General features: G+C 39.6%; 1 protein-coding gene across 1 annotated transcript in view; it reads right to left on the bottom strand.

The window, feature by feature from the left end:
• Positions 1-8111: 8111 nt before the first annotated feature.
• LOC106570199 (gonadotropin-releasing hormone II receptor) overlaps positions 8112-15521 on the bottom strand; it is a 39530-nt gene continuing 32120 nt past the window's right edge. The window contains exons 3-4 of the mRNA XM_014142276.2: positions 13268-13469; positions 8112-12435 (exon numbers count right to left, since the gene is read on the bottom strand). Coding sequence (XP_013997751.2) covers positions 12017-12435; positions 13268-13469 — 621 coding nt within the window. The 3' untranslated portion in view covers positions 8112-12016. The remainder of the gene's footprint in view (positions 12436-13267; positions 13470-15521) is intronic.

Below are 15521 nucleotides of genomic sequence, written 5' to 3'. Positions count from 1 at the left end.
TTAACATTACAACAATGGAAATCGACAACTGTCTGTCTTAATCTGTTTCTTTCTTGTAAGCATTTTCCCATCCTGGAGTCTGAGACCTTGTGAGAATCTGTGGTAGAGAAGCTAATTGTTGTGTTATCCAGTTGGCAATTATAGTGCTTGTGTTGACACAAGTAGCTAGCTAGCAAGCTAGCTGATGTTAACATGCTGGGTGTGTTTCACGTAATACCCTGAGAACAAGGTTCAAGGAAGATAAGAAAATCAAGCCCAGCTAATGTTAGCAAGCTAGTTAGCTAGGGAGTAGCGACCATAGCATATTTGCCAGCTTTAGGTAGCTAGCTAGCTAGTAAAGGTTAGAAAACTAGCTAGCTAGTGTGCTAGCTAATCACCAAAAACTCAACAGATTGCATGGAAAGTCTATTTTGTAGACGGTAAATACACTGAAGAAAAATACAAACGCAACATGTTCAATGTTGGTCCCATGTTGCATGTGCTGAAATAAAAGATCACAGACATTTTCCATATGCACAAAAAGCTTATTTCTCTCAAATGTTGCGGACAAATATGTTAACATCCATGTTAGTGAGTATTTCTCCTTTACCAAGATAATCCATTCACCTGACAAGTGTGGCAAATCAAGAAGCTGATTAAACAACATGATCATTACACAGGTGCACCACAGGTCCACTCTAAAATCTGCAGTTAATGTTTAGTTTATGTTAAACCACACTTTTTGCACATTGTTGTTCAAATAATTTGCTTTATTTACTATAGTGTAAGCTTCTGTCTTAAACATCCTAAATAATACCATAGATTTAGTAAAAAAATATATATATTTAAACTAGAATGCAAAAAAGGGAAGCATGACGTATGATGCAAACCTGTTATTCTAACTGTTTGTAGGCTACTAAGGCCCCCGACTAAGTGCTGCGCCACAGTTTGGTGAATATTGTGGGGGGAAAAACCTCTGTGAACATCAAACGCTGACGCTGTATGTATTGCTGACCAGCAGATGTTACTAATGTGCCTCATGTTCAGAGTAATGAACAGTTTTTCTGCGCAATTTGGTGAAAGCTCCAAAGGCTTCAGAAAGCCTCGGTTTCCCATCGCTATAGCTAACTACCTAAGCTAAATCATCCAGCAGAATTCATGTAACCCAAAAAAGCAAAACAAATTGCATGGAAAACATACTTTCTCTCTCCTGTGTTGACGTATTTGACATACAACACTTTCTTTTTCGGTGATCTTTCATGGATTTTGCACACTGACCTTCTAGACCCCGTTCTTTGTGTACTGTTACATGGCTTCAGTGTCAACACGTGGGCACATTCGAGGTTGTTGTTATTTAGAGCATGTTGCGCAGATGGGCAGATCTTGACATGATGCCATAATAAATCATTTCACCAATGCATCCCATCCAAAAGTGAGAATGTTCCTCAACAGTAAAACCCTTGCAAGGCTACATGATGGAATAAGAGTTTGTCTTATGACCATTTTAAGCGCATTTATATACCATTATTCAACCAAGCTTAATAGGCTTACAGTTTGCCAAGCATGATGACTATCTCACAATTTCAACCATAACTGTTTATTTATGTGTAGTTTTTTATTATTATTGATGGTTAAAGTAATGGACCCACTGTTAAATGCACCATTAAATGACTGAAAAATTGAAAGTATTTTTTTATGTAAACCGTTTGTGAACCCATTTTGGCCATTGGGCCTGGAATCATACTCCAGATCTTCATTGCAGAGTTGTATCAATGAGGTGTTCAGTTTTCAGTTGACTAACACTTATCACGTGGTTTGTGCAGGCTGAAATATGGTTATCAGAAATGTAACATTTGTAACAAGCATGGTAACAAACCCTGATAGAACATTGGATGGTTCAGCTGAGGAGAGCAAAATCAGAGTACACAGTTCTCCTGTGATGGAGCATAGACTTTTATTGTCAATCAACATTAATACACTTTGAACATATACTAAAGAGACACAACAACCAGAACCCGCATTAGCATTATTATGGTTGGTAGTGTTGTGTTGATCATATAATATACTATGTTTAATGGAATGACTTGAGGAACGCACAGTGATGCCGAAACGTTGGTAAATACCCATTAAATTGCTGGGAGTTTATATATGGAGTGTGTGACTTTCTTTATTTTGATAGTTTAATGGAATGACTATTATTGTTTGGGACTCATAACATAGGCTGGTTGGTAGAATCAAGCGTCACAATTCTAGCCTGGATCTAAACTGAATTGTTTCACTTTACAATATCAGTCTGGGCATCTCTTCATTGGAACCGTGAGATGAAATCTGTAATGAGGGGAAATATTCAAAACAAATTTATTGACTGGGACTGTACTTTATTTATACTAAACTAAAATATAAATGCAACATGTAAAGTGTTGGTCCAATGTTTCATGAGCTGAAATATATGAGATCCCAGAAATTTTCCATGCGCACAAAAAGCTTATTTCTCTCAAATATTGTGCCCAAATTAGTTTACATCCCTGTTAGTGAGCATTTCTCCTTTGCCAAGATAATCCATGCACCTGACAGGTGTGGCATATCAAGAAGCTGATTAAACAGCATGATAACTACACAGGTGCACCCTTTTCTGGGGAAAATAAAAGGCCACTCTATAATGTGCTGTTTTGTCACACAACACAATGCCACAGATGTCTCAAGTTTTGAGGGAGCGTGCAATTGGCATGCTGACTGCAGGAATGTCACCAGAGCTGTTGTTAATTTCTCTACCATAAGCTACATCCAACGTCATTTTAGAGAATTTGTCAGTACGTCCAACCGGTCTCACAACTGCAGACCAGGTGTAACCACACCAGCCCAGGACCTCCACATCTGGCTTCTTAGCCTGCGGTGCTGTGGAGTATTTTTGTCTGTAATAAAGTCCTTTTGTGGGGAAAAACTCATTCTGATTGGCTGGATCTGGCTCCCCAGTAGGTGGGCCTGACTCCCAAGTGTGTGGGCCTATGTCCTCCCAGGCCCATCCATAACCTGCCCCTGCCCAGTCATGTGAAATCCATAGATTAAGCCTAATGAATTTATTTAAATTGACTGATTTCCTTATATGAACTGTAATTGTAATCCTTGAAATTGTTGCATGTTGCGTTTATATTTTTGTTCAGTATATAATGAAGGATACCTCTATTTATAATCGTACCCCTTTGAAATTAAAATGGATGGCACTCCCTTCAGTAAAATATATATTTTTCCCAACCCTTCCTGAATACTTGAAAAAAAGTGACCCTCCACTGTACCCAAAATAATAATTAAAACAAAGTGGATAGCAGAGAACATGCCAACCATTTACCCTCACTCCTAGGTCAGACCAGTGCCGATATGCAGTTTTAGAGATTGTTCTTCGTTTTCTAAGCATTAAATGGCAAAGTAACCAGAAGTTTGTGGATTCGCAGACCACCTCCGACAAGGGTATGGGTGAAAAGATATTCATTATAATGAAAGCACTGCATGAATCTATCATATTATTTGCATTCCGAGAAAAAAAAAAACTTTTATAAACGCCTTTCATGCAATTATACGTCATTTTACATGACTGAAGAAGAGCAGAATCTACAAGAGTAACCCAACAGAGCATGACAACGCATGCTACAGCACCGGCACCGGAGACGTTTTGATATCAAAACAAGCTACTGCTAAAAAAGAGGATAGTCCAAGTTTGGAAGAGTGCTAAAGTTGTCTATCAACTATAAACATTGAACGCAACAGAACCAGTTACAAGTGAAGTATCTGATCATCAATGAGTTCGAGAAAAAGACAATTGTTGTTTAACACAGCAGCTGCATATCATCAGGTAGGCCTATGCACTTGGGAATTTGGGAAATGTTCATTTTCTAATTTATTCTATTCTATTACTCCATTATATTGTTGTTACAAAATAGATTTGTTTTGACCGTGATTAGGGCATGAGAATATAAGATCATCTGCTAGGCTAAATTAACAAACTAGGCATGCATAGCTCACCGCATGATCCACAAACTCATGTTTCTAAAAGTTAATTCAAAGGCACTGTAGAATTACTGTATAGCCTTATGAATTGCAGTTGTTGATGTGTTGAAATGTTGAGTGCTCCTGCCAGCCTGTAGAATATCACAAATGCTTCACAATTGATTTCTTAAATGGCAGTCTATAGCTTTGAAATAATAATAATATAGGCTACCTGGCTTGCGCCTGACTGATTTATGGTTAGTAAATAGTTTAATAACCTGTTTAAATGTCCAACGTCAATTGATAATGACAGAATCACACATTACTTCCCAAGCAAAGTACATTTCTTTGTCTCCTCGGCTATCGAAGTTTGTAGTGCAACCTCTAAATGTCATAGAGACAAACCAAAGATATTCCATATGCCTCGGAGTCGCGTCTTTCCCAGCATTTTACATAGATTCTAGCATAAAGAATTGCGGACTAATGAGTCATTATAGATTGCTTGATATAATCAGGTCCATGTAAGTATTTTCAAAATCTTAAGCTAACAAGGGATAGGCCTATGCTTTGAGCCATTTTCTTTAACAAAAGCCACAATACACTCACATTTCTCCTCAATTCTAGCCCTGGTTTTAACTTAACACAACAAGCTCTTTCTTGAATAGGAAGAAATATGCTCCAACACAAAGCCATCTTGTGGTTAGTAGCCTAAAGTAAAATTAAAAGGAAGACTGTTTAAATGAATTAGCCTCCTATCAGCACCCAAGCGCTGTCCATCTCCGTGCTGCCGCGTCACAGTAATGCAAGTTATGTCAATTCCTCAAATAAGGCTTATGGTGAGGTCAATAACGCTGATAAATAGCTTCTGAATTATAGCAGTAGCAAGCTTACCTCCAGTCTTCCTTCTCATCTTCATGTTCTCCCTTTCAAATTGAACAGGACATCAGCAGGCCTAGTTCCGCACACAACAGATATTGCATTTTTTGGACAAATAAAACATTATTTTCGGAAGAAAGCTTTGACTTGCCTCCAGAAGTGTCACCATACACTGCACAGTCATTGGTTAGGTAGCTAAAAATTGTTTGAATCAGCAAGAGCAGGGCAGGCCTGGCCTATCCATTGCAGTGTGTGTAATGCAGTGTAGCTTAGTTTTATATACTGTACACCATACCAGCGCAAAACTTGGGAAGGAAGTGCATTTTCTTAGAAATATAACTTTTCCCTTTGCTTCTCTGAGCATGTTCTTTGTATAGCCTATGCTTATAGCCTATAGTATAGGCTATATATAATGTTATTGAGACCACACTAGGAGCACTTGATATTGCACGACCAGCAGGGAATCAGAGATGAGGGGCATCATCGGGCACACATCGAGATACTATAATAAGCAACTAATTCTGAAACCCTGAGCAATATAACATTTAATAGATTACAAATACATGACCCTCCCCTGGACTAAATAAAAAAACATTAAACCCTCCCCCTTCCTCATTTTGCTCCGGGTAACAATTGTATACATTTCGACCGCTCCCTTGTTACAGATTGCGTTCAATCAATCAGAAGATGACCTGATCTGGACATCCTCTTTAGATGTTGTTGAACTTGGAAAATCGAGCTTGCAACAATACAATAATTTGTCTCAAGCAATTGAATAGGCTTTAGAAATAGAATCTGTAAAACAAAAATAATAATACAAATAGTATGTACTGATAACAAAAATGTATGATAACCCAGCGCTTTTGATATACAGTGCCTTTGGAAAATATTCAAACTTTTTCCACATTTTGTTACTTTACAGCCTTAAAACCTCTCTAGGCTAGGTGGGACGGTAACGTCCCACCTGACCAACATCCAGTGAAAGTGCAGGGCGCCAAATTCAAACTACAGAATTGTAAATATTTAACATTCTTGAAAATACACATGCAATATGTCAAAATAAAGATGAACTTCTTGTTAATCCAGCCGCGGTGTCAGATTTCAAAAAGGCTTTACAGCGAAAGCAAACCATGCGATTATCTGAGGACAGCACCCCACCATACAAATGCATAACAATCATTTTCAACCAGGCAGGTGGTGACACAAAAGTCAGAAATAACGATAAAATTCATGCCTTACCTTTGAAAATCTTCTTCTGTTGGCACTCCAATATGTCCCAGAAACATCACAAATGGTCCCTTTGTTTGATAAACTCCTTTTTTATATCCCCAAAATGTCAATTTATTTGGCGAAAAACACCGGTTCCAACTCACCCAACATGACTACAAATTATCTAATAAGTTACCTGTAAACTTTGTCCAAACATTTCAAACAACTTTCCTAATTCATCCTTAGGTATCCTAAAATGTAAATAATCAATACAATTTAAGATGGAATATACTGTGTTCAATAGCAGATAAAATCAAAGTGGAGCGAGCTACAGGTCGCGCGCCCCAAACAAGAGTCCACTTGACTTGACTCTCATTCTGAATAGCCATACTTCTCAAAGGAAAATCATCAACCAATTTCTAAAGACTGTTGACATCTAGTGGAAGCCATAGGAACTGCAACCAGGTACCTCAAAAATCTAGTTTACCATAGAAAAACAATTGAAAACACAGTGAACTCAAAACAAATATTTTCATGGATGGTTTGTCCTCGGGGTTTTGCCTGCCAAATAAGTTCTGTTATACTCACAGACATAATCTTAACAGTTTTCGAAACTTTAGAGTGTTTTCTATCCGAACCTACCAATTATATGCATATCCTAGCTTCTGGGCCTGAGTAGCAGGGAGTTTACTTTGGGCACGCTTTTCATCCGGATGTCAAAAGACCACCCCCTATCCCAAAGACGTTTTAACCTAAAATGGATCATCTATCTACACACAATACCCCATAATGACAAAGGGAAAACAGGCTTTTTGAAATGTTAGCAAATGTATTAAAAATACGTATTCAGACCCTTTGCTATGAGACTCGAAATTGAAATTGAGCTGCGGTGCATCCTGTTTACAATTGTTATCCTGGAGATGTTTCTACAACTTGATTGGAGTCCACATGTGGTAAATTCAATTGATTGGACATGATTTGGTAAGACCTGTCTATATAAGGTCCCACAGTTTACAGTGCTTGTCAGAGCAAACACCAAGCCATGAGGTCAAAGGAATTGTCCGTAGAGCTCCGAGACAGGATTGTATCGAGGCACAGATCTGGGGAAGGGTACCAAAAAATGTCTGCAGCATTGAAGGTCCCCAATAACACAGTGGCCTCCATCATTCTGAAATGGAAGAAGTTTGTAACCACTAAAACTCTTCATAGACCTGGCTAGCCTGGCCAAACTGAGCAATCGGGGGAGAAGGGCCTTGGTCAGGGAGGTGACCAAGAACCCGATGGTCACTTTGACAGAGCTCCATAGTTCTTCTGTGGAGATGGGAGAACCTTCCAGAAAGACAACCATCTCTGCAGCACTCCACCAATCAGGCCTTTATGGTAGAGTGCCTGACGGAAGCCACTCTTCAGTAAAAGGCACATGACAGCCCGCTTGGAGTTTTCCAAAAGGCACCTAAAGACTTTCAGACCATGAGAAACAAGATTATCTGGTTTTAGGAAACCAAGATTGAACTATTTGGCCTGAATGCCAAGTGTCACGTCTGGAGGAAACCTGGCACCATCTCTACGGTGAAGCTTGGTGGTGGCAGCATCATGCTGTGGGGATGTTTTTCAGTGGCAGGGACTAAAAGACTAGTCAGGTTTGAGAGAAAGATGAACGGAGCAAAGTACAGAGAGATCCTTCATGAAAACCTACTCCAGAGAGCTCAGGACCTCAGTCTTGGGCGAAGGTTCACCTTCCAACAGGAGAACGACCCTAAGCACACAGCCAAGACAACGCAGGAGTGGCATCGGGACAAGACTCTGAATGTCCTTGAGTGGCTCAGTCAGAGCTCCGACTTGAACCCGATCGAACATCTCTGGAGAGACCTGAAAATAGCTGTGCAGCAACGCTCCCCTTCCAACCTGACAGAGCTTCAGAGGATCTGCAGAGAAGAATGGGAGAAACTCCCCAAATACAGGTGTGCCAAGTTTGTAGCATCATACCCAAGAAGACTCAAGGCTGTTATCGCTGCCAAAGGTGCTTCAACAGAGTACTGAGTAAAGGGTCTGAATACTTATGTAAATGTAATATTTCAGTTTTTTATTTTTAAGAAATTAGCAAACATCTATAAAACCTGTTTTTTTCTTTGTTATTATGGGGTATTGTATGTAGATTGATGAGGGAAAAATATTTAATCCATTTTTGAATAAGGCTGTAATCTAACAAAATGTGGAAAAGGTCAAGGGGTCTGAATACTTTCCGAAGGCACTGTATCTTGCACTTACTATTAAAACCACATTATTGTTGTGTTTCGTTTGTTTTGTTTGTAGTCTGGCCCTATAAAGATCCGTAACATGCCATTATAGTGAAGTTTACAGACAATACTCAATGGCACTAACGAACAGGCAGTGGACAACGGCGGTCACAAAGAAAAATAACTGTGAAATTCAACACTGACACTAAATAAATGTTGGATTTGGGTGTCAAGAAAATCTTGGATAAACTGTTCCAGTCAAAGGACATCAACACTTTCAGTTGCACCATGCTGGAGAACATCCATATGTTCAAGAACGCTGGGTGCTACTGTTACCGACAGAAAATCAAGGACAAATAATAGAGGAAGATGGTTTCAGAGTACCCTTACTGGCATTTCATCATGAAGAATCAAGCAGCCATCGCTAAGTTTAAAGATGAATTAATCAGAGGCGTTGGAGAAGCACCCAGAGCTATTCTGTGGCACAATGTGCTTCATCGACATCAAACGGACTGTTGAGATCATCGAGACGCTCTTGGTCAAGAGGTTGTTGACGATGGAAGTAACAGGAAGGAGTGGGGCAACTTCCAGTCCAATCTCGAGGGACCAGGAGAAGAGTTGACACTAGAAGAGGTGGTGTACTTTACGACTGGACTTAACTGCATCCCTCCTTCAGGGATACAGTCACAGCCCTGCATAGAGTTCAGTGATGACCGTCTATCCACTGCTAGTATAATATATGTGGGAACATACTCAGATTACCCAATGGAAGACTTCGAAAAGAATATGGCGTTTGGCAGTCCTGGCCCCTTACAAAAAATATTTGAGATAGCACTAAGTAGTTGTTTGCTATATTTTTGTTAACAAACCCTTTTCTGTGACAAACATAAATAGGGGAAAAATAAGACAACCTGATCCAAACAGCGAAATTCGTCCATGTGGATTTTTTGTGCTGTCACAATCACAATTCATACTGGACCAATAAGATTCTGTGGAACATTTTAGCCATGCATGGGATGATTACAAGAGTTGAATATATCAGGTGCGTAAACAGAGATGATTAGGCTGAGTATAACACAAGACGTTGAGAAAACACAAATCTCTGTATAGGAATTTGTTCCTCATTAAACACTGACCCGTTGCCTACTCACTTGCATTAGTTTTTCTGGGTCTAGCTTATAACTTCACTGGCTTCATGGAGACCTAAATTGTAATTGCCTTCCCTTTGACTAAAGCAGTAAACATTTCTCAGAAACAGTTCAACTGAGCCTACGCTGTATCACCAAAACAATTCTGTCTCGATACAGTAGGATTTGTTTAAGACATACAGAAGCCTGTGGACAGACTTACTCAGGAATTAGTTGTAATGAGTGTTTGGTTCTTGCTGAGACATCAACAATGCCCAGTTAGTTCATCTTGTAGTAATTCCCGTGTGATGATCCAGAGGATAGAAATTCAAAAGAGGTCCAAAGGTTCTGTCCTCCCTGGCCAAAGACCCAAAGTATGTGGTCCAAATATTTGATGTTCAATATGATCCTCCTTGGGTACATAAGAGTTGTTTGGTTAGTGTCAGAAGCGAAGCAGTTCTCTAGGAAGTCTATACTGTTCTGTGGATATATCTAACCTCTTAGAAAAAAGGGTTCAACGGCTGTCCTTTCTATGAATGAACTGTACTGCAACCAGGGTCTTCACTGAAATCCCAAAGTACAAAGTCATTAATTGAAGAAATGTACTTTTAATCCAAGGTACTAGTTAACTAGATATTCCCCTAGAGACTGGTTTAAAGGAAGTGTTTGAGTGTTCTGTGTAAGACACTGGAGGTCTTTACATTCATAGTGGAACTGCCAGGACCCACTCAATAATACGGGTAATGTTCTAGAATCCATTCTTCCATTACCAAGCTTTATGAAGCTGTATGTGACACAGGAAATAGAAAAAGGGCCAGTTTTCCAGATCCAGATTAAGCCTAAACCTAGACTAAAAAGCTATTTCAATGGAGTCTCAATTGACCACGTGTTTGGTTTAGTTTTAGGACTCTATTTAATCTGTATCGCTGAAGCGTATTGCTGAAGCGTTACAGATTGCGCAATAGAAATTTAAAGGTGATTTCCGATTGAGCCGACATATGCAGTGTTTACCGTGAATGCAGTCTTCGCCTTTAAATTTCAATTATGCTGTAAAGCTGAACTTCAGCAATACAGATTGAATAGAGCTGTCACAACGTCTACAGAAGGTGGCGCCTCTCCCCGTTCGGGCGGCGCTCCGCGGTCGTCGCCGGCCTCCTTTTCCTTTTCATTTGGTGATGTCTGTTTAGGTTAGCACCTGTTTTGTGTTAGTTCATTAGTGGGGGTATTTAGTCTGTCTGTTTTTGGTTTGGGTTTGTGCGGGATTATTTTGTGTCGTGTTATCGTAGGTTGGGGATTTGATTTTCCTCTGCCGTTCTGTGTTTAGGCATTAGGGTTTGCTGGGCTGCGTCCCGACTCATTTAGGGTTCTTACCTGTCGCTTGAGTTTTGTACCCTGCCTTGTTTTACATCACTTTTGGACTTTTTTCATTAAACGTGTGTTTCATGTACCTTAGTCTCCTGCGCCTGACTTCCCCCCTCCTGCCTGTTAGAGTCGCTTTGACAAGAGCCCTTAATTTGGGTCTGGGAAACGGGCACTAAACAGATCAGGGAGTAAAATAATCTCCATCCCACACACTGTAAACCAGCCAATTTAACCAAGTGTTATTCTGTGAGTTGAGCGGCATTTGAGCTAATGTGTTAAATTGTGTTTACTCAACAGTCTCTGCTCAAAGTTAGCTGAATTTTAAAACGCTTGTTGAATAAACTTACAAATTCATGTTTTCTCAAAACAAATCAAAACCACACCAACATATTCATATTTCCCAGCATGCTCTTTTGCAGGTTGAGTTTCAGAATGGTTTGTTTCAATACTTTTTTTTTTGCATGTACTTTAATTGGTTAATCTTACGCTACACAAACATAAATAACATAAATGTTTCTAAACTAATCCAATCTGTTAGTAGTTGGACTTAATGCACCCGTTTCTGAGATGTCTGTTCCAGTTTATATGATTTAGGTTGTCTTAATGATCAACATTCCTTACCCCAGCAGTCATTCTGAATGGACCTTGTGGGTTATTAAAAGTTCCAATTGTTGGCTATCCTCACTCTGGCTAGATTCCAACAGGAATTATACACCACTTTGCAAGCTAGCATAATGTGACATGCAGGCTTGGTGTGACTTATAACTAAGAGTTTCAGACCATTGTGTTAGGGCGTAACTAGGCCCTCAAAAAAATACCATATAAATTATAGAATATATTATCATAAATAGATACATTTTAAAGATGACATATTCACTTAGACACTCACTTGGGGATAGCTACAGTACTGAAAACCATTGAATACATCAACCATGTCTCTGTCACTAACAAATACAGTCATGGGTGGTAAATACAATTCACTCAAAAGGCAAGGCACTCAGGGAAATATGCAAATAAGGTTAAATACATTTTCTAGTTAAATTGTATGTTTACTCAACCTAAAATTCAAAGTCGAGTGAACATACAATTCAACTTCAGAATGTATGTTACTTCAGCTACTGTATACTGTATGCCCAAATGTTGAGCAAACTCACAATCCTATTGCAGCTGGTTGGTTTACAATTGTACGTTAAATCAACATATGTATTTTTTTACACTGTAGTTGAACAAGAGGCCCACGGATATCTACCCCAGGTTTCCACTTGGCTGGTCACCACTGGGATTGTCAGACTCTGCCTCTCTGCTTGCCCTGCCCCTCCGACAAGCCAGGCGGTCCAAGGACCTCGGGGAGATGTTCTGCGATCGGCAGCGGCAGCAGCAGGCGACCACATCAGCCAGATCAGCCCGGAAGGAGTGCGTGTAGAAGCCATAGATCACTGGGTCGCAACATGTGTTGAGGTTGCCGAAGACGAAAAGGGCGTGGTGGACGTACTCGGGTGTCTCCTGGAGCATGGCTGGCTGGAACCAGTACCAGATGCCCAGGAGGTAGTATGGCGTCCAGCAAATCACGAAGGACACCACGATCACGATGGTCATCTTCAGGGTCTTCATTCGCGCCTTGGGGATCATGTCGGCACCACTTCGCCTCAGGCACGGCTCCCCACCTGAAGTGATAACAGACATACACAGTTTGTGAGGAGATATGGAATGGTACTATGTAAGTTGAAGGCGTTGACGATAACAAGAGCTCTGGGTTTTCCTGACCATGTAACCTGATCAGGACCTGACTATGGCTGATTGATTCATGTATTAGATGTACAAAAAGTGAGATTATAACACCGAGTGTACAAAACATTAGGAACACCAGCTCTTTCCATGACATAGACTGACCTGGTGAAAGCTATGATCCCTTATTGATATCACTAAATCCACTTCAATCAGTGTAGATGAAGGGGAGTAGACAGGTTAAAGAAGGGTTTTTAAGCTTTGAGATAATTCAGACATGGATTGTGTATGTGTGCCATTCAGAGGGTGAATGGGCAAGAGAAAAGATTTAAGTGCCTTTGAACGGGTTGACAGGTGCACTGGTTTTAGTGTGTCAAGAACTGTAACATACACCGTTTCCTGTGTGTATAAAGAATGGTCCACCACCCAAAGGACATCCAGCCAACTTGACACAACTGTGGGAAGTATTGGAGTCAACATATACCAGCATCCCTGTGGAACACTTTCGACACGTTGTAGAATCCATAACCCGACGAATTGAGGCTGTTCTGAGGGCAAAAGGGGGTGCAACTCAATATTAGGAAGGTGTTCAGTGTATAAAGGTACAAAAAAAAGAAGAGATTTTCTTGGTCAGATCATTGGGCTCTAAATATGACAATCAAGTATGTGTTGTCGAAATGTCTAATAGTCAAATATATCACAAAAGCAAAGAATGCAGTGTGCAGAGTCTCTTCACCTTTTACACTAAAACACAGACACACAGACACACACCTTTGCCCTTGTGCATCTGACGGCTGATCTCGATGAGGATTCGGGTGTAGCAGAAGCTCATTACTAACAGGGGGAACACATAAAGCGTGACAAAGTGGAACATGTTGTAGGCCGTCTCTTGCCAGCGATGGTGGAAGCTTCCATGCGTCACACACTGAGTGAATTCCACTCCCTCGGCTTTGATTGCTCGAAAAATGAACAGCTATGAGATAAAGAAAGACAAACGGGTAGTGAGAAATCATGATAAAAGGTCTATTAATCAATCAATACAAAATGTATTTCAAGCCTTCTTGACAGCAATAGGTCTTTAAAGTAAACCTGACCTATTGACCAGCAAAGCGCATACGAAGCACAGTGACAAGGAAAAGCTCCCTAGAGGGAAGAAACCTAGAGACGAATGAGACTCGGAGTTTGATTCAATCCGTATCACGGAGGTTCAATGCTATAGTGTGATTGAAGTTTAAAGGCAATGTTCCTTGATCCTTGGGGACTGCATTCACAGTAAACAATGCATAATCCGGCTCAATTAGAAATGTCCTTTAAATTCCAATTGCGCTATAGTACTGAACTTCCGCGATAAGGTTTGAATCGAGCCCTCAGAGGGTGGGGCCCATTCTCTGGCTGTACAGGGTAGATGATATGTAGCGCCTATCAGAAATAAAATACCATGTTAACTTGGTCTCCTGGTGTGGTAAATTGATTGGTCAGTTATGAGGGCAATGATGCATTAATAAGTACAGAATTACTATACATACATACGTTAATGGAGTGAAGAAAAGTATAATTACATAGGACAGACAATTTCACGCACTCAGCCGCCTTTGAATGACCTAATCAGAAATCTATTACAAAATCAATCTATTCTAATCTGTTAGAATGATGATTCCTTTCAAAACAGTTTCTGCACCAGAGGTGATATGATATAGAAGTGATATGATATAACAGTTATATGAATTTAATGTGAAGACAAAAGTCCTAAAGCATAAATCTGTATCATTTTTTAATCTCTATCGTTTTTAAATTGCCTTGTTATAGCATATCAGGAATCTGTAATATAATACAGTATAATACAGTCATCTTGTACAGTACTGAGCAAGCACAATCGCCAGTCATGTTCACAACTTTTGCCACTCCCATTTTGGGGTGTTTTAACTGTTTATTGTAAATGCTTATGTTTAAAAATTTAACAAGTTAAGTATTAAGTATTAAGAATATATTTTTGTTAGCTATTTTGGTATAATGTTTCAGCATTTATATATTTTGTAAATACAACCTCTGTATCCAGTCTCCTCCATTACCTGTACGGTAAATAAATACCACCTATTTTTACATCTGACCTACTGACTGTCTAGACAGCTGCTGCTCCACACCAACTAAATAGGCTGCCAGCTCCTCTATTTTAACACTGAGCACAAGTGTGATAGCCCATGGGTGCTTTTGTGAATGTTTAGGCCAATACTTTGTTACTCTTGAGGCTGGAAATAAATCTTCACTCCAGTTATGATCCATAGATAGGGTTCATATTGCTCTCACATCTTACCCTAGTCCTGCATTCCTATCTGGAATGGAGGAAATTAACTGTCTATGCTTTTATATTTCAAATAGTCTTAAAAATATATTTTAACTAGCATAATATCGTTTTCTTCCCTTTGCTGTATTATAATTTCCTATTAAGGCAAATTATTGCACATTCTCAGTATTTCATGCAATTCATGACAGACTGTCATACACACCGCTTCTTGCTCGCTGTTTTCCACTTCCTCCATCACCAGCACTCAATATCAATTAAATGCACAAGGACACACACAAATCAATGTTAATCAGCGTATTTCCTTTGGCTTTGTCAGCTACAGTGCTTTCAGAAAGTATTCATACCCCCTTGACGTATTCCACATTTTGTTGTGTTACAGCCTCAATTTCAAAATGGATCAAATAAATACAAATTACACCCATCTACACACAATACAACATAATGACAAAGTGAAAACATGTTTTTAGATTTGTTTTATTTATTTATTGAAAATAAATACAGAAATATGTCATTTACATAAGTATTCACACCCCTGTCAATACTTTGTAGAAGCACCTTCGCCAGTGATTATAGCTGTGCGTCTTTCTGGGTAAGTCTCTTAAGAGCTTTCCACACCTGGATTGAGCAACATTTGCCCATTATTCTTTTCAAAATTCTTCAAGCTCTGTCAAATTGGTTGTTGATTATTGCTAGACAACAATTTTCAGGTATTGCTGTCACACC

This window comes from Salmo salar, chromosome ssa14 (genome assembly GCF_905237065.1).
Source record: "Salmo salar chromosome ssa14, Ssal_v3.1, whole genome shotgun sequence".
In the NCBI taxonomy this organism is placed as follows: domain Eukaryota; kingdom Metazoa; phylum Chordata; class Actinopteri; order Salmoniformes; family Salmonidae; genus Salmo; species Salmo salar.
The sequence above is the reverse complement of the archived record's forward strand: the minus strand, read 5'-3'. Positions and strand labels throughout refer to the sequence as shown.